The following is a 26,742-nucleotide window of genomic DNA, read 5'->3' as shown; positions in this document are numbered from 1 at the left end:
GCCCTAATAGGGAGGGCTCTCAGTTTTTATGAGTTCTTCTGAAATCCTGGGGGGGGGGGCTGTTTACAGTAAGGAGGGGACTGAAAACTTGTGTCAAAATCTCCCCTCTCCCTCAGGGCTTTTAAATGAAACACTCCCTTATTTCTTACTTGGTCTTTAAAAGAGAAGATGAAGTGCATGAGAAGAACAAAAGAAATGCCGCAAAACCGGGAATCAGGAATACAAAAATAATAAAAATGGTATGATTATTATCTGTTAGCTTGTAAAAAGCTACCATCCCTAATTATCATTTAATACCACAAACCTAGGTGCCCGTAGTAGTCGACCCGAAGAGCTTGACTCAAGAGATTGATCTTCTTTGCAACAATGGACACCTGGCTGACTGTGAGGTATGTTGGGGGGTAAAATAGGGGGGGAGGGGAGGGGGATCCTTGACCTGGGCTTTGCTTCTCAGCAAGAGGTGTAGAGTTCAGAGGTGTAGAGTTCAGTCTGATCAGCTTGTGACTTTTTCAAAGGTGCTTATTTAACCCTTTCATTATTATTACGCCCTGAGACGCCTGTAAAATAAACTGTAGGCCCAACTCCAAAACGTCAGAAATGCAAACCAAACATCACCAGACCCGGATACTCATGGATTCCTCCAAGGCATAGACGACCTTCAAAAGCGCATCCAAGCAATGTAATAGAATTGACTTTATTGTCAAAATATCAACCTTGATTTCTGACCAGTTCGTAAACAAATGCTTAAACCTGGAAACATTTCTTACCAAAAAGACACAAAATTCTGAATTACAAATTGAGACAAGCAACACAGATCAAGTCACAAATAGATACCTTTATTGCGCTCTGTCAGGTACCATTTTACAGCCATCATCCACAATAATCAATGCTAAACCTCTATTAGAAGCGGGCCACCATCTTTAGGCTAAATTGCATGCCTGCACTGCATCATGGGAGTCTTGAAAACACCTTGACAGAGAGGCGGGAAAACTCCTCTCCCATAATCATAACAGTTTTTTCTCATAACAGTTTTGTGTTTTTGCCCCAAAGCCAAACAAAACGTTTCCAGGCCCAAGGAACCCAGAATAAGCCAATTTTTGAATAAGGTTGGGTAGCAAAGATGGTCCACATTGGAGAGAGGCCATTCACTAGAAAATTCCTTTCTCACTCGGTGAAGCCCAAACAAGGAATTATCCTATTGAATCAACCTCAGCGTACAAACATCCATAAGCACAGCATTAATTATGCCCAAATAGATTTTATGATGTTCTAAGGCATTCTCCAGATGTGAAAAAGCTGTAATTTTTAAGCAAATTACAAGCAAAACTGTTGTAAGCAACAGGCTGTAGCAGTGCCTTCGCTAGAAAGAAAAGGCACTGCAATGCGTTGTTGGAAACTTCAAGGCATACTGTCTTGGGTCAGCGGTAGCTTAGCTTAACTGGTAGTGTTGGACTTGAGATAGGGGGGAGGTTTCTGTTTTCAGTCTGTTTTTCTTACAATTTTGCTCAAAAGTACCCAGGAGTAAAAGGGTTAAAAAAAAAACGGGCCCTATACAGTACACATAATGGAGACTATTTGATGAAGAACATTTGAGATGTTGGTCAAATGCAACTGGCTGTACCACAGATACAGAGATTTGATCAAAGTTGCCTAATCCTTGTTTATCATTCCCCTCTTTTATTCAGATGGATGGATCATAGCCCAAAGTCCTTCCTTGCTTGTTTTAATTGTAATCCATGTTTTATCCCTCTCTCGTATCTAGACATTGCGGTGGATCATAGCCCAAGTCACCTGCCTTTGGAAAATGCACTTTAAGATTGAGATCCCTGAGGTCAAGACTAAAGATACAAAAGAAGGGAAGGAAAAAGACAAAGATAAAGAGAAGGAGAAAGAAAAAGAGAAGCAATCTGAGGCCTCACAAGAAGACAATACATGGAAACCCTGGTCGCATATCTGGCCCAAGGAGAAATCCCAGGAGAAAGTTAAAGAAAAGGCAACTGCTATCCCTGTATATAACCCAGGGGGCAAGTACTGTGTAAAGGTCTACTGGATGGTAAGTGAATTCGATACTCTTAAACAATGATCGTACTGTATCCTATCAGTACTATTGATAACAGAGCAATCACACACTAGATAATTTGATCATAACCAAGGTAACATGACAGAAATTGTGACTCTACATTATTTTACTGCAATTTTCAGTGACCTGTGAAGTTCCAAGCGACAAAACACATTATAGCTTCACAAAGCCTTCACAATTAAATTCGGCTTTGAAAAGTAACTTAAAGATTATATCCATGGCTTGAGCATGTGTCGATGACTTAAGTGTGTCAATAACTTGAGTATTGTGATATGTTGATTGCTTCAATATGATGCATGGACTAAAGTCAATACTGTAAGTAATTGTCAGTGACTTGTCTCATCGTGATTATCACTTTGACCCCTATATTGTATCACCCTACCGTGATAACTGATACGTTGGTTGCTGTAAGTCAGTGTTCATGTCTTGACCATGACATGCTGGTTGTTTTTCAGGGTGCATGGCGTAAGGTCACTGTCGATGACTGGATGCCGTTTGATGAAGAAGGAAAGATGCTTCTTCCTGCATCCCCAAACGAGCATGAGTTGTGGCCCATGTTTCTTTCTAAAGCTCTTATTAAAGTGGCTTCACTAGAGTAAGTTTGTAAGAAGAGATGTAATCTGATCCCTCTCTTCTCAGCAGATCCACTCATAATTGTGTCCCCCAGGAATTACTTCAGAGGGATAGTTCAAATAGCAAATAGTAAATTTGTCTTACAAATAAACCATTTCAGCATCCAAAAAGAAAAGTAATGATTTCATTTCCACTGATTAAGCTACTGTATGCATGTTTCAATTTTTCTCTCAACTCTGTTCTGTGGCATCCTACTGTAATGGACATTTTGTTCTGTTGAATTGTGAAACTTACAGTAAGTGAGTCCTAAAAGTTTTGGCTAATATGCAAAATTTGACATGAAAACATGTTCTCTTGATTCGCGAAATTTTAACATCACAAAAAAATGTATAGATAAATTATATAAAAAAATATAAATTGATGTTTAGCGGTAACACACAGCACTTTCTCACATGGCAGTGTGTAATTTTGAAGAGTGTCGCACGCTACAGTGGTCACAGTTTTGGGTAGAACAGTATGCCAATAAAGATGCAAAAAACAAGTTCTCTGATTGACATGAAATTTATTTGCTATACCAGCATGGCAAAGAATTTTTAGTAAACATACTTATGCTAATCTCTCTGATTGACATGAAATTTATTTGCTATACCAGCATGGCAAAGAATTTTCAGTAAACATACTTATGCTAATCTCTCTGATTGACATGAAATTTCTTTGCTATACCAGCATGGCAAAGAAATGTTTCATCTGCCAACTTTGTCTTGGTGGTCACGGTAGCCTGAGGCGCATGGTCAAGACTTTTCTAATCAGAAGTACTTGTGTTTCTAGTTATGCCGGTGGGAGCACATCCTGTGAGATTGGGGACTTCACTGTGGTACACGCTCTAACAGGCTGGCTTCCTGAAGTCATTCCACTAAAGTAAGGTCTTAGTAAAAGACGAATAGTGTTCTGTGTGCCCTTCCCAGCTTCCTGATCTCAATTGAAATTCCAGCTCTATTAAGCCCCCCTTAGCGGCATTCTCGCCAGTTTACTTCCGGAGGGCTGACAAAAACCTTACCCGACAAGAGACAAAAAATATATTAAAATCCGTGCTATTTAACAGGCCATCCGCTCTAAATTTATCAATGGCATCCTCAAAGAAACTTCCAATGGACACACTGCTTTTGCAATTTTGAAATATTTTTTCGCGTTTTTCGTTAAAAATCACCAGAGATTGTTACCTAACAACCGGAAGTAAACTGCTGACATTGCCCCTGGGCTGATTTAGATCCACGACGCCGGCAAGAGTATATGCCAGCTCGCATGTTCGATTGCATGTGCACGCTGATTTTTACTGGTGCCCAGTCCTGAAGAGGACGTGAAAAAGCATGAAATGCCGTCCCGAACAGGTCGCGACGCTGGTAAGAAATACGTGTGCGTGCAATCGAATGTGTGCGGCTTCCTCTTGCCAGCGTTGAGGATTTTAAACACCCTACTATCTAATTTTAAAAGCATCTCATGTTTCTTGCTTAGATTAAGGCTATAACAAACGGTTTCAATAAGTATTCATCGATTATATCGAATTGCCACAATGTTTTTTTTTTACCGCCCGAAAAAATCTAGTCGAAAGCTGTTGAATGTGAGGCTCTAGCCAACTTATTCGTGCGTGTAGGGTCCTCGCTCGGTAAGATTCACGACTGCGAGAATTCCACGACGGCGCACATGTTGATGCGCGCATTGAAATCTTGCGTGTGGGCCGTCGTAGACTCTCTGCCATGGTAAATCTTAATGTCGCTGATTGTGCGGAACCGTGAAATGGCCGCGCGATTGGTCTAAAGGCCAATTCTCGTCATTGTTCTCCTTTAGATATGGCCACACCTCAGAGGTATGGGATCTCCTGATGAAGGCCTTACCGCGCTGGAAGCTTGAGAATACACCTGCACCTGATGAGGCCAAGCCCCAAGCAGCAGAGGGCGGGAAGAAGGAGCGAGAGAAAGATAGAAAGTCTACGCGATCTATCAAGGACCGACAAAAGGAAGAATCGGAGAGGGAGAGCAAGACAAGAGAGAAAGATAAGGATAAAGGTAAACCCCAAACCCACAAAAGGTTCTTAACGACTCAAGCCTAGACGAGCGCCATTTAGACATTTATCATTTACGGTTTTATTTTTTTCAATAGAGTTATACACCTATTTCAAACAAGGTTGCACTCGAAAACCCATGTATCGTAACCCGCAGTGGTTCAGTGGTAGCGAATAAACGGCTGAATCGGCTTGTATCTGAAAGCTACTTGAATGTCCATAACAATTTTAGCAAGAATTCTGTAGCTTTTGAAACTTGTATTTTTTTATGGTATTTTACTTACGATTATTTGCTTATTTTCTTCATACCCATTAAGCACTGCGGGTTACGCTACACAGATTTTCCAAGTGCAACCTTATTTGAAATAAGTGTATATTCCAAAGGGTGCTGAATAACGTATGCGCATGCGCGTGCTCTGGTAAAAACAAACATAATCATAGTATTGAATCGTTCGAGTAAAGGTACGAAAGGCTGACTTCAGTCGCTGATTTGACTAACTGTACAGCATTAAAACCATACTGTACAAAAGACGACAGATTTGTTTGGTAATGAGGGAGTCATAAAGAAAATTATAGCCTTAGCTTTGCGCTATCTTTCTTAGCATTCGCCAAAATATGACGGTTCGCCGGTAAAAAGCCGCCATTTCAAAACAAAAAAGGCTGGTTTAACCGCGCGGTACTGGAACTAGTCTTGCGTTTTTCAGCACTGGCATAGGGAACGATAAAAGGACCTGACACTTGAGCTATCGCAATGTGAGAATATCTTTTGCGGCTAAGTGGAAACGCGGCTTCATTAAGTGTATATTCCATAGGTAACGATAAAAGGGCCTGACACTTGAGCTATCGCAATGTGAGAATATCCTTTGCGGCTAAGTGGAAACGCGGCTTCATTAAGTGTATATTCCATAGGTAACGATAAAAGGGCCTGACACTTGAGCTATCGCAATATGAGAATATCCTTTGCGGCTAAGTGGAAACGCGGCTTCATTAAGTGTATATTCCATAGGTAACGATAAAAGGGCCTGAAACTTCAGCTAGCGCAACTTGAGAATATGCTTTGCGGCTAAGTGGAAACGCGGCTTCATTTGACTACATTATAGTTTTGGGAAAGAACGCAACCCCTTTGATTTTTTAACCTCTTTGTGTCTGTTTGCCTTTAGCAGGGTCTGTGACAGGTCAAGTTGAACAGGCCAACAAGGAGCCCGAGTTTGTCATTTTTGCCAGTTACTCTCACCCACCCACTGCCCCGATGAGAATATCTGTTCTACGGGAAATGGTAAGTATAAGATAAACTTCCGGCTCGATTTCCAGTTTAGTTCAGTGTTAGCGACGGCCGGTCATAGAGCTGAAGTAAACATCAGTACATCACTACTAGATTCTTCAATCGTAGCCTGAATGGACTATCCCCAACGACGACAGCGACGGCAGAAGGCAACAGAAAACCCAAAGAGCCAAACATGAAATGCGATCTGAAATTTTCATCAGCAATCAGCAATTTTCGTTCAATCAGCACGTGAAAACTCCAACTTTAATAGTCTAACGAGGTCGTATTTGTAGAACTCAAGTGTTAGTTCTAGCAGAGAACAGTTGACATCCAGTCAAAAGCCCCTCACTTTTTTGCTAAGAGATTTTTTGAAATAATTTAGGCATTTTAAAACGGGCTGTACATTAGTTGATTTGTATGCATTATCGATGCAGATTCCAGGTATCCGAGACCTAAGTCCCATTGACAAATTCAACACGCAATGCCATTTTTTATATCTTTGATCCAGGCCGACGCCTCAGAAAAACTCCGCCAGTCCGGCCTGTCCCACAATCACCCCCATCCCGTGATGGTAACCATGATACGTGACACACCCCTAGTCGCCCCTCCCCCTCCCATCGAGATACCGCGATGGAAGCTGATCCGTCAAAAGAAGAAAAAGCAGCCGATTGAGCCTCCAATCACCCCGCCAGAGCCACCAAGGGATCCGAAATTCCTAGAAGTGACCTCACCTTTTGTAAATTATAACGTCAGCCCAATACCCGTCAGCAGAGCCAGGTAAGACCACAGGAAGCCCAAGCTCACAATTTGGGGTTTTCTATTATTTAGAGTGAGGCAGTGGTAGCCGAGATGATTAAAATGATAACTTTTAACTGCTGGATTAGTATCGCGTGTTTTTATTGTGAATCCCCAAAACCACAAACTGCGAGCTTGGTCTCCTTGTGGTTAGACGTTAATTTGCACTATTGTCGGCTTTCATCAGGGGTTATTCGGAAAAGGCGAAAAGGCTGGTTTCACTCATTTAGAGTACCTTGGTGCGCAAAGAAAACTAAGTGAGGACACAAGAAGCCTTTGGGGAAATATTGGCCGTTTAATAAGCTTTATGGAAACACCTTGTCTATTTAGTCATCTAATGTACATATAGTACGGCGAGGGGTTGAGTTGGACTTGTATCTATAGATTTTTATAAAACCATATTTTTATGAAACCCACGCATCTTTTTGTTACAAATGGTTTCAGTTTTGATTATTACAGCACATTTCAATTCCACTTGGTTTGCTTGATTTTATTATCCCAAAATCGCGAAAATAAAGTGATCTGGTTATTAAGAAAAATAGGAAAATCGCGAGAATAAAGTGTCGCGAAGTATCGCCATTTTAAAATCTCATTTTTTTAACGTCGCGAAAATTACGTGTAATTAGATATTAAGTTTTATAGGAAGATTGAAGAAGCTAGCTAACGGTTCACTGACATTTCTACTCGTTTTTATACCGACAGTTTATTCATATTTATTTAGAACTTTTTTTTTAAATCATCATTACCGTTTCTTATTCAATGTTTGAATTCCTAGAACACCAGTTCGGTGGAAGAAGTTTCGCCCAGAGAGGCCCATGGGAGAAATCGAAGAAGAAAGTGACAAAGACGAAAAGAAACCGGAAGTGGAAGGACCGGAAGCGGCCCAGGATGGCGAGAAAAAGGAGGGGAACGAGGTACGAGCTTATTCGCTTTAGACATAAAACTCTTTTTTTATTCTAAGAATCTAAGCTATTTTAGCTGTATGGTAACTCCTACATATCACATAGCCTGCGCATTAGGCGTTCCGTGTGTTTTGAGCGAAACCGACGAGAAGTTCGATGTAGGAGATTTTGGTTAAATGCCATCACATGCCTTAGAGGTCCATGACCTGGGTTTCAGAAACGTGTATGATTTGTTAGAATTTCCTTGAGGAGTTTAACGTGTGTCTTGATTTATTTTGTTGCTATAATTGTTTTTTTTAATAATTAGAGTCTTCTTTTTTTGTCTTCCAACCCACCTCCTCTAGACCTACCCCCTTGAGCCAATGACCGCAGTGCTCCTACACTAGAACCAACAGTGATACTTCACCAATTAATAAGCCTGTCTATTATGACCGCAAAGTTCGTTCACTTGAACCGGCAATGATACTTCAACAATTAATCAACCTGTCTATCCTGACCGCAGAGTACCCTCACTTGAACCAACAATGATACTTCAACAATAAATAAACCTGTCTAATCTGACCGCAGAGTGCCGCAGAGGTTGAGGAGGTCAAACCTGAGCCAGAAAAAGAGCCAGTACTGAAGGAACGTGAAAGCCGAGAGAGTCTGCGGGAGCGTTCTGGTACCAAGGACTGCAAGTCTCCCAAGGACCGGGTCAAATCTGCGAAAAGTGACCGCGGAGACAAGGAAAAACAGGTACTTTTTTAATTACAGCTTTATATCATCCTAGCAGCTATAGAGCTTGTAGAAAATCAATTTGCATCAGCTTATCTGCAATACCTTTGGCGTTTATAATTATAGAATTGTTTTGAATGCAAATAATGCAAATGTAATAATCAACAAAAGTGGTAAGTGTCCCTTTAAACAACCCTGAGTCAGCTTGATTAGCACTTGCGACATAAGGGAAACTAAATGCTTATTTTAGTTCTAATTTTAGTTTTAGTTATATTAGATCTTACGATCTTAGTGAGAGAGAGTTCAGAGAGTTCTTAGTGAAGTCATAGTTATGGTGAGGCCCAGTCTTTTTCCTGACTGGGCTTATTTATTTATTTTCCAATACATCCACCTCTCTCCTCTAAGAGGATTTTTGGCTGGGGTTGTCAGAGCTAAGTACTTACATAGCTAGAAATGGCTTTGATAAGAGCTTAACCCTCATATGCTGAAGAGGCGCACAGATAACGATTAGAGTCGATCCTACAAACTTAATGCCCACTATTACTGACAACCGCTGACCACGCTGTTGCCAAGAAAAGAAGAGTTTTTAGATGATGATGATGATGATGATGATGATGATGATGATGATGATGATGATGATGATGATGATGATGATGATGATGATGATGATGATGATGATGATGATGATGATGATGATGATGATGATGATGATGATGATGAACTTCTTTATACAATCTCGATTTACGTCACTGAGTGCTCAATGCGGTTCTCGCTGACAGTGCTGAAAAACGCAAGACTAGTTCCAGTACCACGCGGTTAAACCAGCCTTTTTGTTTTGAACTGGCGGCGTTTTACCGGCGAACTGTCACATTTTCACGAATGCTAAGAAAACTAGACCAAACCTAAGGCTATAATTTTCTTTATGACTCCCTCATTATCAAACAAATCTGTCATCTTTTGTACTATAGTTTTAATGCTGTACAGTTAGTCAAAACAGCGACTGAATTAAGCCTTTCGTGCTATTACTCGAACGAGTCAACACTACGATTGTGTTTATTTTCGCCAGAACACGCGCATGCGCATACGTTATTCAGCACTGTCGCTCTCATATTGTATCCACAGGGTAAAGCCGATAAGGGGGATAAGTCCGCTGACCGCACCAAGCCAGGAAGTAAGCTGAACGTGACCGCTGACAAACCTGAACGAACCAAGTCTGGCGGGCTCACTCCTAAGAGCAGTGGAAGGCGGGTATCGAGAATGGAGAAACCGGGTGACATAAAATGTGAGTTCCTTAGTGTGCTGTTTTGAATGAGGCCCAGTTCTGGGACTCAATAAAATTTCCTGTCATGAACCCTCGCGGCCGCTTACAAGCTACCCATGAACCTCCGCGGGTTACACTATATGGATTCTCGAGTGCAACGTTATTTGAAAAAGGTGTATATTCAAGTGCCTTATAAAATTTCATTGATTCTTTTACATATAGGATGAGTACCACTCTAACTAAAGATTAAATGTTAAAAATGTTATGGTCCTCTATGTTTTGGATTTTTTTTTTCGAGTTTCACAGAACTGGCCACCATTCAATGATTACCATATAGTTTTCTGTGATATTCTGGGAAAAGTGGAATTTGTCATCATTCAAACTACTAATAAAAATTATAAAGTGATCTAGACGTGGGAGCCCTGTGGCGAGCAAAGGGGGTGCTCGCCACTTTCCACAGGGTGTCCGAGCTGCCCTTTTGGTCCGAGAGCAGAAAGCGTTGTTCTGCGAGGTGGATAACATTTTCTTATGTTTGTCTCAACCAGCTCCCCCTGGTCGCAAGGTGTCTCGCATGGAAAAACCCAGTAAAGTTGACATGGAAAAGGACTCATTCCACGAAGTGGAAATTATCGTAGAAGGGGAAGAATCCAACATGCAAGACGCCCCCAACCCTACCAATGACGGGGAGACCAAATCCCCAGGGGACGCTCCCGAGATGGAGAAGGGTGAGGAGAAGACGAACGGAGAGAAGGATGAAGAGGGAGACAAAGGAAAAGAGGAGAAAGGGAATAACAAGAAACTGTGGATGGATTATGAGGACTTTTGCAAGTGTTTTGGGTTAGTCTTTGCAAATCGCTATAGTAAATTTACTTATTGAAAAAAATACAAGCCTATTACACAGTGCTTTGCATTTAAAATCCTAATATAAGTTTTAAGATTGCCGTGTTGGGACAGAGAAACACGAGCTAATAGTTAGCCCATATACGTTCAACAAGTCATATTCAGGGCCAAGAAACTTCGACTGGGAATCGAACCCATTTACGCCTTGTTTAGTACACACTGCGCTAACACACTGAGACACCCTGCCACCGCAACAGCAACAATGGGGAAAATTATTTAGCCAGCTTCGTGGATATGATTATTGTGATGTGATAATAGTTATCTGGAGGGATAGTTTAAGAGGCCACACCCCATTTTTGGGTGCAAAGGGAAAGTGAAAAAAATGCTATGCAGAACTGGAGTTTTCAATCCTAAAAGTCCCATGAATTTTAGTGCGAGTCGTCTAAGCATGAAACTCTAACGATATTTTTATCAAAAATTGTCGATAATGTATGAGACTTCTGAACTTCAAAGTTTCTTGCAAATGAACCGAAAATGTAAAGAATAAGAAAAGACTGACTGATAAACATTCTTCAATATATGATTTTTTTTCTTTTACAGGAGTCTGTATATCTTCCATAAACCAAATACGTACAAGTTCACTAAAGCCACCATTGAGCTCAAGGTGCGTGTTTTAACAAACTCTTGTCACTCTCCGTAATTTAACCTCCAAAATCCAATTGTCTATATTCTTATAAATCTTTAAACTAATAACTAATAATACCACATAACTAATAATTAGATCAGATTTTGGGCGTTAAAACGAGCCTTTACAGTAGTTTATGCCTTTTATCTCTCCTGCCAATAACACGGTTCATTCTATTCGTCTTTTCTTTTACCATCCACGACTCGTCCTATGCTTTAAAAGACCCTGTGATTTGATTCTCAAGTCCTTCATTCGCCTATCACCACCATTTGCAAGTGTCTTATCTGTTGATTCTTATGAAGCTATGATTTGATCTGCCCGTCCCTCATTCATCAAGTCACACCAACAATAGCAAGTGCCTTATCTGTTGATTCTCATGAAACTATAAAGTGTCTTATTCTTTTGATTCTCATGAGATTTTTTTAGCCTTGTGGCTCTTATAGAGGCTCTGTCAGCCAAATAACAAGTGTTAAGAAAACATCAAATGCAATTGGCTGATTTGGGAATGATATTGTAATATTTTCGATTGAATTTTGTCAATGAAGTATAAAACTTTTTTAGTTTATTATTCTTATTTCTCATTACAAAGATGTGGCTGACAACGATTCTTTGATATTCTTTGTATTCTTGCTTGCTCGTTGCTGGTCTCTTGTTCTTCATATTTTTCCTCTTCACTGGCGGCCCTAGGTAGATGTGGTGGAAGCGGAGCTTTCTCTTCCTTCTGCTGAGGTAACCTGTGTCTTCTTTTCTACTCTTTCTCGCCTACTTGCTTGCTTCAGGGGTGTCTTTCCCCTACCCATCAATGGAACGATTGATTCACCTTCAAATGATACAAAGAATACGTATGCAAACTCTTGATTATCGGCCAAACTGTGCCAGAAATCTACCATCCAATCATGACTGTCATTCTGCGATTGAATCGTATAAATATAAATATTTATAAATTTGCCGAGGGGGGGGGGGGGGGTGCGCAGTCATAGGTATCATATGGATTTGAAGATTCCTTAATAAGAAATGACCCACTTTTTGGCCGCCAAGGGGGGGTGGGGGTGCGCGCACCCTGTGTACGCGCCTGTCATATGTCAATAATACCCGTCAATCATTTTACCAATTACTGCTGAGATTCAAAACTGTCAATTATCTTCATTCCTGTCAGTCATACCTGACAATCATTTATCAAACATCCCTGTCAAGTAACTCATCCCCCATTCCTGTCAATCATTCATGCCAATCACACCTGTCAGTCATCTATCAAACATTTCTGTCAATCAACTTATCACTCCTTCCTCTCAATCATCTAATATATCTTTCATGCCAATCACCTGTCAATCATCTTAACACTCATTTTTGTCAATCATCTTATCACTCATTCCTGTCAATCAACTAATCAATCTTTCATGCCAATCACCTGTCAATTATCTTATCACTCAGTTTTGTCAATCATCTTATCAATCATTCCTGCCAATCATCTATCAATTAATCTTCTCAATCCTAACTGTCAATCATATTTCCACTCATTCCTGTCAATTGCCCTTTCGCTCATTCTTGTCAATCATCTTATCAATTATTATAATTGATAAGATGATTGACATTTGCTGCCTATCACACCTGTCGAACCAACCTAAAAAGACAACATGAGTGAATCAAATCATACCTTCCACCAGAAATGGGTCCGACTTGACGGAATATTACCCCGGTCCAACACGCTCAGACCACGGGGCCGAGAGAGCTCCATGTCGCGCTTCTCAAGTGCGGCCGGGTACACAAGACCTGTGAGTGACAGGCGTTAACCGCTGTCGAACACGACTGCACTCGCATGCGAACGTTTCACAAGAGGTTTTTAGCGCCTCTACTTGAAGCATGGTTTTGCTAACTTTCCAACCTTTACTCCCTGTTTTTTACAGAAAGGCTTTTTAGCACGACTGCACTCGCATGATCATGTTTCACAAGAAGTTTTTAGCATCTCGTGTTTTTTACAGGAAGGCTTTTTAACACGACTGCACTCGCATGATCATGTTTCACAAGAAGTTTTTAGCATCTCGACTTCAAGCATGGTTTTAACTTCACAAAATCTTTATTCCCTCATTCCTATAGCGCTTTCCAACACGACTGCACTCGCATGATCATGTTTCACAAGAAGTTTTTAGCATCTCGACTTCAAGCATGGTTTTAACTTCACAAGATCTTTATTCCCTCATTCCTATAGCGCTTTCCAACACGACTGCACTCGCATGATGCACAGCTAATGTGCAGTATTTTCTCTGGAAAATAAGTCCTAACCTTATGTCCCTTGCAAACAGCACCGACATCGGCCAGCATAACTGGCGAAGACAAAGAAAATGCTTACAAACTACCTGACAGAATCTCTAAACATGGTGTGCAATCAGCACCTGCAGTGTTTGGCCAGCGTCCCGTTAGCAATGCTAGCGCTGTTTGTACGGGGGTTTCAAGTGTTTAGATATGACCCTGTGCGTTGCTTGCTCGTTCATATATAACATGCTTCTATTTACAATTTCAGAACATCGCCATCACTACGCACGGAAGCAGCAAAAAGTCCGGCTTAGCCCCGGCATCCTCTGTCACAGCAACCACGCCTGCTCCCGGGAAGGCCACAGTCCTAAGCCCGTCACCGTATTACGGGGCAGGTGGAGGCGCGCAGTCTCAGGAACCCCCTCCCCTTTTCCTGTTTGTCGATAGCTTACAGCCTGTGGAGGCTGTTGTGAGCTTTACGGCATTTTCAAAGTGGCTTGATCCGCCTCAGCCTATCATCAGAGAGAAAGACAAGGAGAAGGAAAAAGACAGTAGTAGCTCTATTACAGGTGAGTGACGAGATTGCACAGTAGGGTGATTTAGATCTACGACGCCGGCAACAGGACACCAGGTCGCGCGCGTTCGATTGCGCGCGCTTGTTTGTCACTTCTTTTGTCAGTTATTATGTCGTCAGCAGCGCGTGCAAAAGGTAAAAGACCAGCTTGCATCCAAAATTACATTTCGCCTGGACACTAAAAGGCCCTGTCGCACGTAGATTTTTCGGCTGCAACTTGTCTCGCAAAAAATTGTTGCAGGTCGCACGCGCCCTGTCACACGTGAAGTTTTTTCTGCGACTTGAAGCAATTTGTTGCAGAAAGGAGAGGAGCGTTCTACTTTTCGTGCCACTTCGTAGCAAAATTTGTTGTCCACGCAAGTCAAAGCAACTACGAGAAGAGTTTCGTTTAGCCAGAGTTTTAAAGTCGGGAATACTTCAACTGGCATTTTACGAGAGCTGCTTGTAAGGGCCGAGAATTTCTCCAAGGATTTTGCGAGCTACTTATCGAGGACTTTGTAAGCTCCTTGTAAAGGCTGAAAAATCATCCAAACTTTTTGCGAGCCACTTATTGATAGCCGAATATAATATGGCGATTTTGCTAGCTACTTGTAAAAGCCGAATACACACCGACGATTTTGCGAGCTACTTGTAAGGGTCGAATACTCCTCCCAGCATTTTGCGAGACTCTCTTAAAGGCCGAATGCCTATTTCATTTGATAATTTTATCTCACCAGATATTTTCCTTTCTCCTGCAGATTTGAAGGAGGCAACATCAGAAGAGAAACCCGCACCCCCCACTCCGGGTACCCTGGTGGCTGAGCCGTACTCATGGAAGAGCTTAGTGACCGGGCAGCCTGTGCTTAGGATTCGCACCACAGGGACCAAGGCGGCGGTGCTTTGTCTCCCAGCTGGGTAAGGCACATCTTTTTTAAATATATGAAACAATAAAAGTACAGTAAAATTCACGGTTAACTCGAACTGCCTTCTAGTTCCTTATAATGTGTTCCTAGTTTTGAGTAGTTCGAGCTCATAACATGAAAAACTCGAAAATCCCTCTAACTCGAACTATTTTTAATTTAACCTTGGCAATATTTCACTCAAATAATACTGTTTTTTTATCTGTTTTGAAGCAACTTTGATCGTTTATAATGTTATTTTTGCTGTTTGCTGTCTCCTATCATTAATGCTAGCCTCCACTTCAGGTCCCTTCCCCCATTTTCTTTGTTGCCACATTACTTGTTCCCCTCTTCCTCTCGTGCCCACAGGAATCTCAAAAAGTAGAAAAAAAGGAGTAGCTTGCAGAGGGGGCTACACCATATATGGTTAAAGATACTCTAATATATGATTTCAATAACAACGTTTGAATTTCATATGTAACCGCTGACCAGTTTATGTTGAATTTACAGACGCCACGTGCTGCGGTTTCTGCTCCAGGCCCCTCACGGTTTCCATGTCGAGCTGTGCTCACAGACGCCTTTTGTGTACGGCGATGAGGATACAGTGATGGCATGTCTCACCAAGGTAACATTCACGTCATCATAACACGTCGTAACAGTACGTCACAAATACAATACGTCATTCAAATACAGAAGGACAAGCAGCTGAAGCTGGTAATTGTTCTTTTTTTTTTTTTTTTTTTTTGTACGGGAGCCGAGAACGGCTATAGGGCTAGAGTTAGGATGTGGACCTGGGAAATGGACCACCGTTGTCGGCTTCTATAGGTGTTTTGGTTCTGAAGATCGATGTTTTGCCAATTTTTACTAAAGACTTGCTATTTGTTTTTCTTTGAGCATTTAATTTTCGGTTACACGCCCTGCAATTTGTTCATAATTTGGCCTTAGGAATCCCACATCACAACTGACAAAAACGCGCATTTTCTAGAATAGCGCGCGCTACGGATAAAAAGAATTTCATGGATAAAAAGATAAAAAGCTATTCTAGAAAATGCGCGTTTTTGTCAGTTGTAATGCTTTTGCGTCTCGCGCCACTATTTTGATGTAAATAAGCTTGTAACGATTCACCTTCTTGAGTCTGCCCCGAAGAAGTCTTATTAAAGACGAAAATTTGGCAGAGTCGAATTTCAGTTTTTGGTGTATTGGCTCGTTTTGTGATAGTGTAGTAATACAAAACAAAATATGGCCTTTTATTCTCCAGCTTTTCAGGTTTTCTAAACATATATGTCAAAATTCCGTTCAAAAGCTGCAATTTTAAAACAAACAGGCAGGTTGGTAAATGCGTGGTACTACTGGAAAACGAGTCTTTCTTTTTTCAGCGCTGACCTTTAATGAATTTTTCTGATGCGTGCAGTTCTGTCCACTCATCCCTTGATTTCTTTTCTTCTCACTCACTCGCTTATCATAACGTACAGGAAAGCTGCCGATTCATGGAACACGCGATGCACGTGATGAAATCGGTCGGAGACCTGGTTACCAAGTTCTCTGATCCACCCGCTGACAAGAGACCAGAATTGGACCTCGGGCTCAAGGATGAGTCACGTGACGTGCAAGAACGTCATTATAAGGTAAGTAATGTTTTGAATACATCCGTGAATCAATTTTGGATAATTAGAAACGTAAATGTTATACTCTGTCCTCAACTGGATCACTTTATTTGACTATTATGAATTTATTTTTTCAAAAGGAAATAATCCAGCAAAAAGTAATGCTTTGAAAGCCTCACTGAAAACAGAGAGTTTCATACTCTTTATGAAATATTATGTTGTATGTTTTTGTCACTGAGTCCAAAGCTTACCTTTTTCTCTTCATCCTTGAAATTCAGCTTTATAGCCTTTGCATCTTTTAATTCTTATTTCCTATCTTTTTTTAGGTCTTTATTCGCTGTTTATTCAAAGCTCTCAAATACAATCTCGGCGACGCGTACGATCCCGCCATGCATTTCGCGTGGAAAGCCTTCGCGTTCCAAGCATCACTATGCGTGCGCCAGCACATAGCGTTTCGACCTCTGTCAGCGGCAGACATCACAAGAATAGGGACCATGCGCAGAGACTCGCCAATGAAGCGACCCACTTCGGTCCCGTCCTCAAGCCAAGAAAAGCCGAGTCAACACGAGGAGGTGGCGGCGCTCAAAATACAGTCCTCATTCCGTGGTCATTTTGTCAGGAAGCTCGCTAAAGCGTTTGTCGCTGGTGAGTTGAAAATGAGATGCCTGTGTAATTTTGAGCACGAAAGCGAGGCTTAAGGGGAACGGAGTTTGTTTACAGCCGTTTTTGCAGCTTTTTATTTGTTGTTCGATAAAGCTTAAAACTAAAAATCCAGTAGCTGTTGTGAAACAAAAAAAAGCAAGACGGCTAAAAACAAGCACTTTCCAGATTCCTAATTTTAAATTTTCAGTGAAATATAAAAAAAAAGTATCCATTTAGCCATACACTTTGCCAGTGCAAACGCCGAATCGCGAATGAAAAATGGCAGTTCTACTAACAGAAAATACCTTGTTCTTTGGCCGTTATTTTATTTATCAATAAAGTAGCGGCCAGTCTTAGAAATGATATTTTTTTTTCTTTTTCCATTCGCCGCTTTCGCTTTTTCAGTGGCAAGGTTTTTTTTTTTTAATAAGTGTATCGCCAAGTCGCGAACCAGCTTTCCCACATCCCCCCCTTTGCCGCCTGAAAGTGATTAATTATTTTTTATTGAGAGATCGTTAAAAATTATTATTTCTACTTACAAGACCTACAACTACAAGATTGCTTGTTATTAACATGTAAATGTTACCATATAATAAGGGAACACCACCATATAAAATGGACATATTCTTGTATTTCGTGGTTGTCCATTCTTGTATTCCGTGGGTGTCTGTTCTAGAGAGGTTATGCTATTGCTGCTTTTCTTATTTGGGCTGGTATTTAACATTTCCAGGAAGTGACGAGCAACAGCAGGTGTCCGCCCTGCTGTCCAAGGCGTGGTCCACACTTGAACCAAACCAGGAGAACTTTGCTATCGAAATATTCCGTCGCATGTTCAAAAGAGATCAAGAACTCTTCCCACTCTTTCCGTTCTTTAAAGACGAGTGGAGCAGGGTAGCTTTCACGGACTACAACGGAAGCTACCCGGAACAGCCATCTAACTCCTGGTTCGTCGTTTTTAGGTCAGTTTAACACCTCCGGGGGGGTCAACATCTTAAGAATGGGCCGTTTGAGCTCGAAGGCTATAGGAAGGCTAGGCTTTACAGCCTTCTTTCAAGTTAGCTCGAACCCGGTGCACACGGTGAGGAAAAAGTGAGCAAAGTGCACGCGTCGAATTTTTACCGTGTGCACTGGGCTTTAGGCGTTATGGGAACAAAATTTTTTTTTAATTTGCAAGACGACCGAAGAAAAAAATCCATCTTCTGGAAAAGGACACATTAGATACTCTGTACAATATATAACCTGTTGTAGGTTGATATAAGGCCTATATGGGTTGATATATAACCTATATGTGGGTTGATGTAATATAACCTATATGTGGGTTGATGTATAACCTATATGTGGCTTGATGTATAACCTATATGTGGCTTGATGTATAACCTATATGTGGCTTGATATATAACCTATATGTGGCTTGATGTATAACCTATATGTGGGTTGATGTAATATAACCTATATGTGGGTTGATGTAATATAACCTATATGTGGCTTGATGTAATATAACCTATATGTGGCTTGATATATAACCTATATGTGGGTTGATGTAATATAACCTATATGTGGGTTGATGTATAACCTATATGTGGCTTGATATATAACCTATATGTGGCTTGATGTATAACCTATATGTGGCTTGATATATAACCTATATGTGGCTTGATATATAACCTATATTTGGCTTGATATATAACCTATATGTGGCTTGATGTATAACCTATATGTGGCTTGATATATAACCTATATGTGGGTTGACGTCGTAGGCTGTATCGTGGACCTTTTAGTGTTTCGTCTTACTCCTTGTGTACGTTGTGTGTTCTAGGGAGGTGTTTATGGTGGACGAGCCGGTTCTCATGGTCCCTAAGCTGTATTGTAATATCCCCACGTGCCTGTTGAGAGTTGTCGATAACGACACAGGTGAAGAGTTAACGAGAGTCTTCCAACGAGTTGCCCCTAACAACATGAAGAAAAACAAGGTTAGTCCCTAATACTTTGAGCCAGCGGCGCTACAACAAGCATCCATTGCGGTTGTTTCGCATATCAGGTCACTTTTACACGGTACCCGGCGAACGTTTCTCTGCACAGAAATTCTTACGGTTGTGCGTTTCCTTTACTTGGGACCAGGTTAATTGGACGAAAATGAGAACGGCTAACGTTTGGAAAACCGCTTCAAACGTGTCGTAAAATTCACATTCTTCCTTATAAACACCGTCTCCGATACGAATTTTTGAGTGGTAGAAAAATCAAAAGGACTTGGTGACTTCGATGACTTTTGCTTTCTTATTGATCTAAAACCATATTAACATGTTTAACAAGACTGTCAGTCTTTGATATGCTATTTGCACATCCTTAGGTTCGTCACTAATATATAAACACCATGTAAATGTCTTTATCTTTTCTTTATTTCTAAGCATAACATTTCCCCATTTTTTAGCGTGGGTACACCTTTATCGCGGAAGCACGTATCTTAAACGCCATTTTACCGCCTGGCAAATTCCGCTTACGGGTGATCGGGTCTACAGAGCCTCTACCCTATCCTCCGCGGGAATCAGTCAATAGCCACTTCGTACATAAGGAGATCAGAGACTACTATATCCCTAACAGATACAACATCATTTTCAGGTAAGTACAACTCCTACCCCACTTTCCCTTTACCCCTACCCAAAACAAGCATCAAGCTACGAGCACTTTGTATACCCCACAGTCAGCAACAACCACTCCTGAAATAATGATAATTCTGGTATCTTAGAAAGTTTTCTGTAAAAGTTGCAAGTTTCGAGTATGGTCGAATTACCATTTTAATAAATCTTCGGTGAAATGTGCAATCTGTCGCCCTGAAATCGCGGTAAGTTTAAATGCTTTTTCCACACGCACATTGTCTCCACTCCACACGCCTTTAAGTTGTACTGATGTCTTGGCTCACCGTTAAGGTGAGAAATAACCAAATGTAAACTAGGCTTTTAAAATGTTGTTCTTGTATCTAGGCACACTGTTAAGGTGACAGACGACCATATGGCTAGTCTACAGCTCGGCACATCTAAACCCGACGTCTACATCAAGTTGCAGGTAACGTAATGTACGATATCAAGAGATACTGGGTGGCCTAGCTGGCAGAGCATTGCTCAGTTGTGTATGTGCCTCTCACCAATGGATTCGGGGTTCGATTCCCGACGTGAGTTGAATTTGTTTTTCTGAGGATTGTTACGTTATGTTTTTTTTTGTGGATTGTTACGTTAGTTTACAGGCGTGTTTGATGTTTTTCTGTTGATTGTTACGTTAGTTTACGCGCGCGTATTTTGCTTTGCTGTGGATTGTAACGTTAGTTTACGCGCGCGTTTGTTTTTGTGTGGATTGTTACGTTATTTTACGCCCGCATATGATGTTTTTCTGTGGATTGTTAAGTTAGTTTACGCGCGCGTATAATGTTTTTCTGTGGATTGTTACGTTAGTTTACGCGCGAGTATGTTGCTTTGATGTGGATTGTTACGTTAGTTTACGCGCGCGTATGATGTTTTTCTGTGGATATTTACGTTAGTTTACGCGCGCGTATGTTGCTTTGATATGGATTGTTACGTTAGTTTACGCGCGCGTATGTTGCTTTGATATGGATTGTTACGTTAGTTTGCGCGCGCGTATGATGTTTTTCTGTCGGTTGTTGCGTTTGTTTACGCGCGCATGTTTCTTTGCTGTGAATTGTTACGTTACGGTTTTTTTGTGTGGATTGTTACGTTAGTCTACGCGCTCGTGTGTTACTTTGCTGTGGATTGTTAAGTTAGTTTACGCGCGCGTATGTTACTTTGCTGTGGATTGTTAAGTTAGTTTACGCGCGCGTATGTTACTTTGCTGTGGATTGTTAAGTTAGTTTATGCGCGCGTATGGTGTTTGGTCTATACACACTGTGCATTCTTCCATTCTAGCCTTCTTGCTCTCTTCGCTAAGAACCTTAACAGAGTCGAAAAGTGTTCTTCAACGGTTCGGATTACTGAGGATTTACGTTTTCCATTTTGTTCTATTCTCTCAGATCCTTGATGACGAGGTTGAGGTAATGAGTACCACAGGCAAGGGGCACGCTGTCATCCCGGCCTTCATATTCTACCGTGACAGGACTGGGGACGAGGACGAGGTCCAAAGCAAGAGAGGTTTGTGTTTTTTCTGCATATACCAGGAGATCGAGGTCTTCATGTTGGGTTAATGGTAATAAATGAGTCTTTTAGAATTGTTATCGGTGGGTAGACTGTTCGTAATTGGTGTTTGTTGAATAAGTGTTGTATACTATACCGTTGTCATTGCGCCATTTCGGAACTTGAGCCCCTGAGCCAAAACTTATTACGCCCATATTAAACAATCTTGTTTAAAAAACCGTCCTTTACCAAGTTCGCTCGGTCAATTCCTTATGAACATTGCATACCATATTTTGGACGTAAGGAAAGACTTTAAATAAACTACGATAAGATACTGTGTCAACTTCAAAGATTGCTATCGTCAGTCTAAACTTTGATTTGTTTTCGCTTATTAGGCTCCAGGCCCCCCACCTCGTCTCGGCCACGGTCCGGCAAACGTCCGCCATCTGGTGGTCGTAAAGCGGCATCTTCGGCTGCGACACGCGCGGGGAAAAAGAGCGGGAAAGAGTCTTCTAACTCGTCTAGACCTGAGTCATCGGTAAGCTGCCACCGTACTCTCGTGATGTGATTGTGGTAATGAGTCGTTTTCCATATAATGGGGACCTGTGGAATCTGCTGGTTGACAAATTCCTGCAATTCAAGCCATTGTAAAGCGAGAAAAATATATATTTTTTTTAATACGGGTTGTTAACCCACCCCAACCTGCAAAAGACTGGCATTCGCGCGCAAAAATTACAATCCCTTTAAGGGTGATTTAGACAGCACGATTTAGTTGTATGCGACACTTCTACAACTCGTTAAGTTGAGTGTAAATCCGCCTACGACTCCGCTACGATGCTCGATTACGAAAGTCCTAGTGTGTAATTCAGGGCTAAGACACGTCGTAGACAGGTCGCAAAAGACTAAACCGTGCTGTCCAAATCGGCCTTTAGACATTACCAAAAGCGACATACTGTCGATGTTAAGATGTTAAACAAACTGGGGGGGGGGGGGGGGGGGGGTAGAATATTTTACATGTACGACGCCGGCAACAAGACGTTGGCTTAATCTCATGTCGCAAACGATTTTTTGCCGACTTCACGCCAAACTCGGACGGCATTTCATGCTTGCTCGCCACCTCTCCGCAAGGCCGGCGAGAAATGGGTGCACGTGTTATCAAACATGCCCGAGTCGGCGATTCGTTGCCGAATCTTAAACACTTACAGGATTGATGGTGTAGGGGTGAGGGTTATTATTAAGATTTAAGAAAGCAAAGGGGCGATGATGGCGCACATTTTAGACTTATGTCGATTTCTCTTTTTATGCGTAATCCCCTTGTTACAGCAACCCAAAGGCTCGCGAAGTTACTTGGACGATGAAGATAAAGAGGAGGAGGTGGAGGTGGAAGACACCGAGCCCGAGATCAAGGTGAGTATACCACAGGTAGCCCAAGCTCACGAATTGTGCATTTAAACCATCGTTGCAAGTGAGAGTAATGGATGAAAAATGGCAGTTCTAACATTGACTGCTGGTTATTTTATTAATTATTTCGAGGAATAAATATTATACACAAACTTATCCCATGATTTTTAGTCAATCCCAAACCGTCACCGCATCTAAGTCCACGTCTCCTGTCCTCAGATCCATAAGTACATCATTCAGGCCCAGGTTCTGCGCGACAGCTGGCCATTATCGAGGAGCGCCTGGGACTTTGTGCAGATGATGAAGGGACTGGACAAGACAGACATGGAGGGAGGTGAGTCACGTGCTTCTCGCGCGACAACTGTTATTCAGTCACGCTATCTTTGACGCGCACAGTTTTTTTTTTATATATTCTAATCATTTACAGTAGTTGTGGACTCATGCTTGAAGATGTGAGCGCCCGCAAAGTACGCTGGATCTTTGAGCTATTGTGGACTTATTTCTCTTATATTACTTGACAGATCTCATCTGAAGCGTCTATGTCTTAGTGTACATGTATTATGACACCTAATGCCTAGTGACACAACGACATAGGCGCGCGCACTCTTATCTTCGTATGTTCAAGTGTGAATGGTTTGACATTTTGACATAAGCACGACATAACGAGATGGACATAACGACATAAGAGAAAAATAACATGTTTTTTTTTATGTCGGGCTAAACAGAGCGTCCATGTCGTTGTGTCACTAGTGTGCACCAGGCATTACACGTCGTAATTTAACACGGGCCCATAACCTGATTTTATTTGTAGCCTTTTTTTTTCTTGACACTTTTTGTCCTAAGTATAAACAGCATCTGCCTTAAAACATATTAGATCACGTAATGTTTGATAACCGAGCAAACATTTGTTTATTCCAGCCCCGACCGAGAGTGCGCCTCGTACTGATAAGCTCTCGACAGTTGCTAGCAGCAAAGGCAAGAAAGGTAAAGAGAGCAAGGAAGGTCGGACGAGCAAAGGACAATCTGGCTCGAGACCCTCGTCACAACAGCAGTTTGACTCCAGTAAACCGAACTGGACACTCAGGGTCTTCAGTGATAGCAGTGCGGTAAGTACTTTAAGACCTTACTAAACCAAACTCAACAACTCAGACTCTTTACTCTTTAATGATAGCAGTGCGAATGTATTCTAAAGGCTGATTTAGACAGCACGATTTAGTCGTATGCAACTTGCCTGCGACACTTTTACAACTCAAGTCGTAAAATGTAAATCAGCCTACGACTCCGCTACAACTCTCGACAACGAAAGTCGGAGTGTGTTATTCAGGGCTAAGGCTTGCCGTAGGCAGGTCGCATACGTCTTAATCGTGCTGTCTAAATCAGACCTCACCTAACCAACCTCACCAATCGTGACCTTTATTGATATAGCATCTTAATCAAACGGGGCACTATCGGTCCTCGACAATAGCAGTGAAAAACTACTTTAAGACCTCACTAAACCAGACGAGACACTTAATATCTTTGTTTTTAGCAACGGGATATCTCCTTTATGACCTCAACAATCCGACCTGGACATTAAGGGCTTAAGTTATAACAGTGCAGTAGCATCTTACTAAATCGAACACTCATAGACTGTTCAGTGATATTGGTGGAATCACAGGTGGCCTAGTGTGTTAGCGCATCAGCATATCAGGTCTTTCACCTTTTCCAAAACCGGTCCGATTTCTGGTCCTGACATGGAGAGTATCTTTCTGTTCTGAACCTGAAATTGACTTCTTAAACATTTGTTTTAGTTATTCTAGAAGCTTTTGTGATTGGGAGCATACAGCAAAGTATATTTTTTTCAGTGGTGTCAACCCACTATTGATATTTTTCCTGTATATTCACCGTCAAAGTAATCTTATCACAAAACCTTGCCTAAATCTGATGTTTTCTTGGGCATTTTTTTCTAAAAAAGCTATGCATATCATCCCTATCAAAAAAAGTAAGTAAAAAAAATTCTATTTTCTAGGTTAAAGATATTCACTTGCTAGAAATGGCATATATGTGATCCAGTCCACTGGTGTATCTCACAGCACAAGTCTTAAAAGGCCTAGTTATTTTGATTAAAATCTAGGGGTGGTGGATTAACCCATTGACTCCTGGCTATTTTTGAGCTGAATTTACAAAAAACAGACTGAAAACTATGTCCTTACTAAACCGGCGCTTGTGTTGTTATTTATTTAGGAGGAGATTGAGATCAAGAAAGACACAGAGCGACAGGATGAGATCAAGGCTATGAAACAAGCCTGGGAGGCGGCGGAGCCTGGAAGGGCTGCCAAGGTACCTGTTGCCATGACTAGAACAGACATTTGCAGTTCCAAAAGGGGCTATGACCCGCACTGACATTAGTAGTCCTCAAAGGGGCTATGACCCGCACTGACATTAGTAGTCCTCAAAGGGGCTATACAGTACAGACAATAGTAGTCCCCAAAGGGGCTATGACCCGCACAGACATTAGTAGTCCTCAAAAGGGCTATGACCCGCACTGACATTAGTAGTCCTCAAAGGGGCTATGACCCGCACTGACATTAGTAGTCCTCAAAGGGGCTATACAGTACAGACAATAGTAGTCCCCAAAGGGGCTATGACCCGCACAGACATTAGTAGTCCTCAAAAGGGCTATGACCCGCACTGACATTAGTAGTCCTCAAAGGGGCTATGACCCGCACAGACATTAGTAGTCCCCAAAGGGATCATGACCAGCACTGACATAGTAGTCCTCAAAGGGGCTATACAGTACAGACAATAGTAGTCCCCAAAGGGGATATGACCCGCACAGACATTAGTAGTCCTCAAAAGGGCTATGACCCGCACTGACATTAGTAGTCCTCAAAGGGGCTATGACCCGCACTGACATTAGTAGTCCTCAAAGGGGCTATACAGTACAGACAATAGTAGTCCCCAAAGGGGCTATGACCCGCACAGACATTAGTAGTCCTCAAAAGGGCTATGACCCGCACAGACATTAGTAGTCCTCAAAGGGGCTATGACCCGCACAGACATTAGTAGTCCCCAAAGGGATCATGACCAGCACTGACATAGTAGTCCTCAAAGGGGCTATACAGTACAGACAATAGTAGTCCCCAAAGGGGCTATGACCCGCACTGACATGAGTAGTCCCCAAAGGGATCATGACCAGCACTGACATTAGTAGTCACCAAAGGGATCATGACCAGCACTGACATAGTAGTCCTCAAAGGGGCTATGACCCGCACTGACATAGTAGTCCTCAAAGGGGCTATGACCTGCACAGACAATAGTAGTCCCCAAATAGGGCTATGACCAGCACTGACATAGTAGTCCTCAAAGGGGCTATGACCAGCACTGACATAGTAGTCCTCAAAGGGGCTATGACCAGCACTGACATAGTAGTCCTCAAAGGGGCTATGACCAGCACTGTCATAGTAGTCCTCAAAGGGGCTATGACCAGCACTGACATAGTAGTCCTCAAAGGGGCTATGACCAGCACTGACATTAGTAGTCCTCAAAGGGGCTATGACCAGCACTGACATTGTAGTCCTCAAAGGGGCTATGACCCGCACAGACAATAGTAGTCCTCAAAGGGGCTATGACCTGCACAGACAATAGTAGTCCTCAAAGGGGCTATGACCTGCACAGACAATAGTAGTCCTCAAAGGGGCTATGACCCGCACTGACATTAGTAGCCCCCAAAGGGATCATGACCAGCACTGACATAGTAGTCCTCAAAGGGGCTATGACCCGCACAGACATTAGTAGTCCTCAAAGGGGCTATGACCTGCACAGACAATAGTAGTCCTCAATGGGGCTATGACCTGCACAGACAATAGTAGTCCTCAAAGGGGCTATGACCAGCACTGACATAGTAGTCCTCAAAGGGACTATGACCGGCAAAGACATTTTATCTATTTGGCTGATTTGTTCTATAATAGGCCCACCAAAGTCGGCAGAAGTTCCTGAGTGAGCACATGGTCAAGCTAGACAAGGATGTGGTCGAGGAGGAGGAAGAGGTCACTGTACCTGAAGATAAGGAAGTTCCCAGCGAGATATGTGAGTCCATATTATGTTGATGTCGACTGAATACGTA

The 26,742-nt window shown here is 42.0% G+C and overlaps 1 protein-coding gene across 9 annotated transcripts in view; it reads left to right on the top strand.

The window, feature by feature from the left end:
• The window catches only part of LOC5501696 (androglobin), a 34,962-nt gene that overhangs the window by 5,343 nt on the left and 2,877 nt on the right, over positions 1 to 26,742 (top strand). For 8 of the 9 annotated variants that reach the window (XM_048721887.1, XM_048721884.1, XM_048721885.1 and 5 more), the window contains 28 exons: positions 309 to 389; positions 1,763 to 2,053; positions 2,536 to 2,675; positions 3,482 to 3,571; positions 4,499 to 4,716; positions 5,873 to 5,988; positions 6,485 to 6,753; positions 7,547 to 7,685; positions 8,241 to 8,408; positions 9,510 to 9,669; positions 10,194 to 10,485; positions 11,089 to 11,152; positions 13,692 to 13,992; positions 14,735 to 14,891; positions 15,386 to 15,500; positions 16,348 to 16,500; positions 16,806 to 17,124; positions 17,852 to 18,080; positions 18,938 to 19,091; positions 19,550 to 19,737; positions 20,100 to 20,181; positions 21,137 to 21,254; positions 21,632 to 21,774; positions 22,560 to 22,643; positions 22,857 to 22,971; positions 23,556 to 23,743; positions 24,861 to 24,956; positions 26,588 to 26,705. In XM_048721887.1, the coding sequence (XP_048577844.1) occupies positions 309 to 389; positions 1,763 to 2,053; positions 2,536 to 2,675; positions 3,482 to 3,571; positions 4,499 to 4,716; positions 5,873 to 5,988; positions 6,485 to 6,753; positions 7,547 to 7,685; positions 8,241 to 8,408; positions 9,510 to 9,669; positions 10,194 to 10,485; positions 11,089 to 11,152; positions 13,692 to 13,992; positions 14,735 to 14,891; positions 15,386 to 15,500; positions 16,348 to 16,500; positions 16,806 to 17,124; positions 17,852 to 18,080; positions 18,938 to 19,091; positions 19,550 to 19,737; positions 20,100 to 20,181; positions 21,137 to 21,254; positions 21,632 to 21,774; positions 22,560 to 22,643; positions 22,857 to 22,971; positions 23,556 to 23,743; positions 24,861 to 24,956; positions 26,588 to 26,705 (4,588 nt within the window). The remainder of the gene's footprint in view (positions 1 to 308; positions 390 to 1,762; positions 2,054 to 2,535; positions 2,676 to 3,481; positions 3,572 to 4,498; positions 4,717 to 5,872; positions 5,989 to 6,484; positions 6,754 to 7,546; positions 7,686 to 8,240; positions 8,409 to 9,509; positions 9,670 to 10,193; positions 10,486 to 11,088; positions 11,153 to 13,691; positions 13,993 to 14,734; positions 14,892 to 15,385; positions 15,501 to 16,347; positions 16,501 to 16,805; positions 17,125 to 17,851; positions 18,081 to 18,937; positions 19,092 to 19,549; positions 19,738 to 20,099; positions 20,182 to 21,136; positions 21,255 to 21,631; positions 21,775 to 22,559; positions 22,644 to 22,856; positions 22,972 to 23,555; positions 23,744 to 24,860; positions 24,957 to 26,587; positions 26,706 to 26,742) is intronic. The other variant, XM_048721886.1, reaches the window with a different exon arrangement.

This window comes from Nematostella vectensis, chromosome 14 (genome assembly GCF_932526225.1).
Source record: "Nematostella vectensis chromosome 14, jaNemVect1.1, whole genome shotgun sequence".
NCBI lineage: Eukaryota > Metazoa > Cnidaria > Anthozoa > Actiniaria > Edwardsiidae > Nematostella > Nematostella vectensis.
The sequence above is the reverse complement of the archived record's forward strand: the minus strand, read 5'-3'. Positions and strand labels throughout refer to the sequence as shown.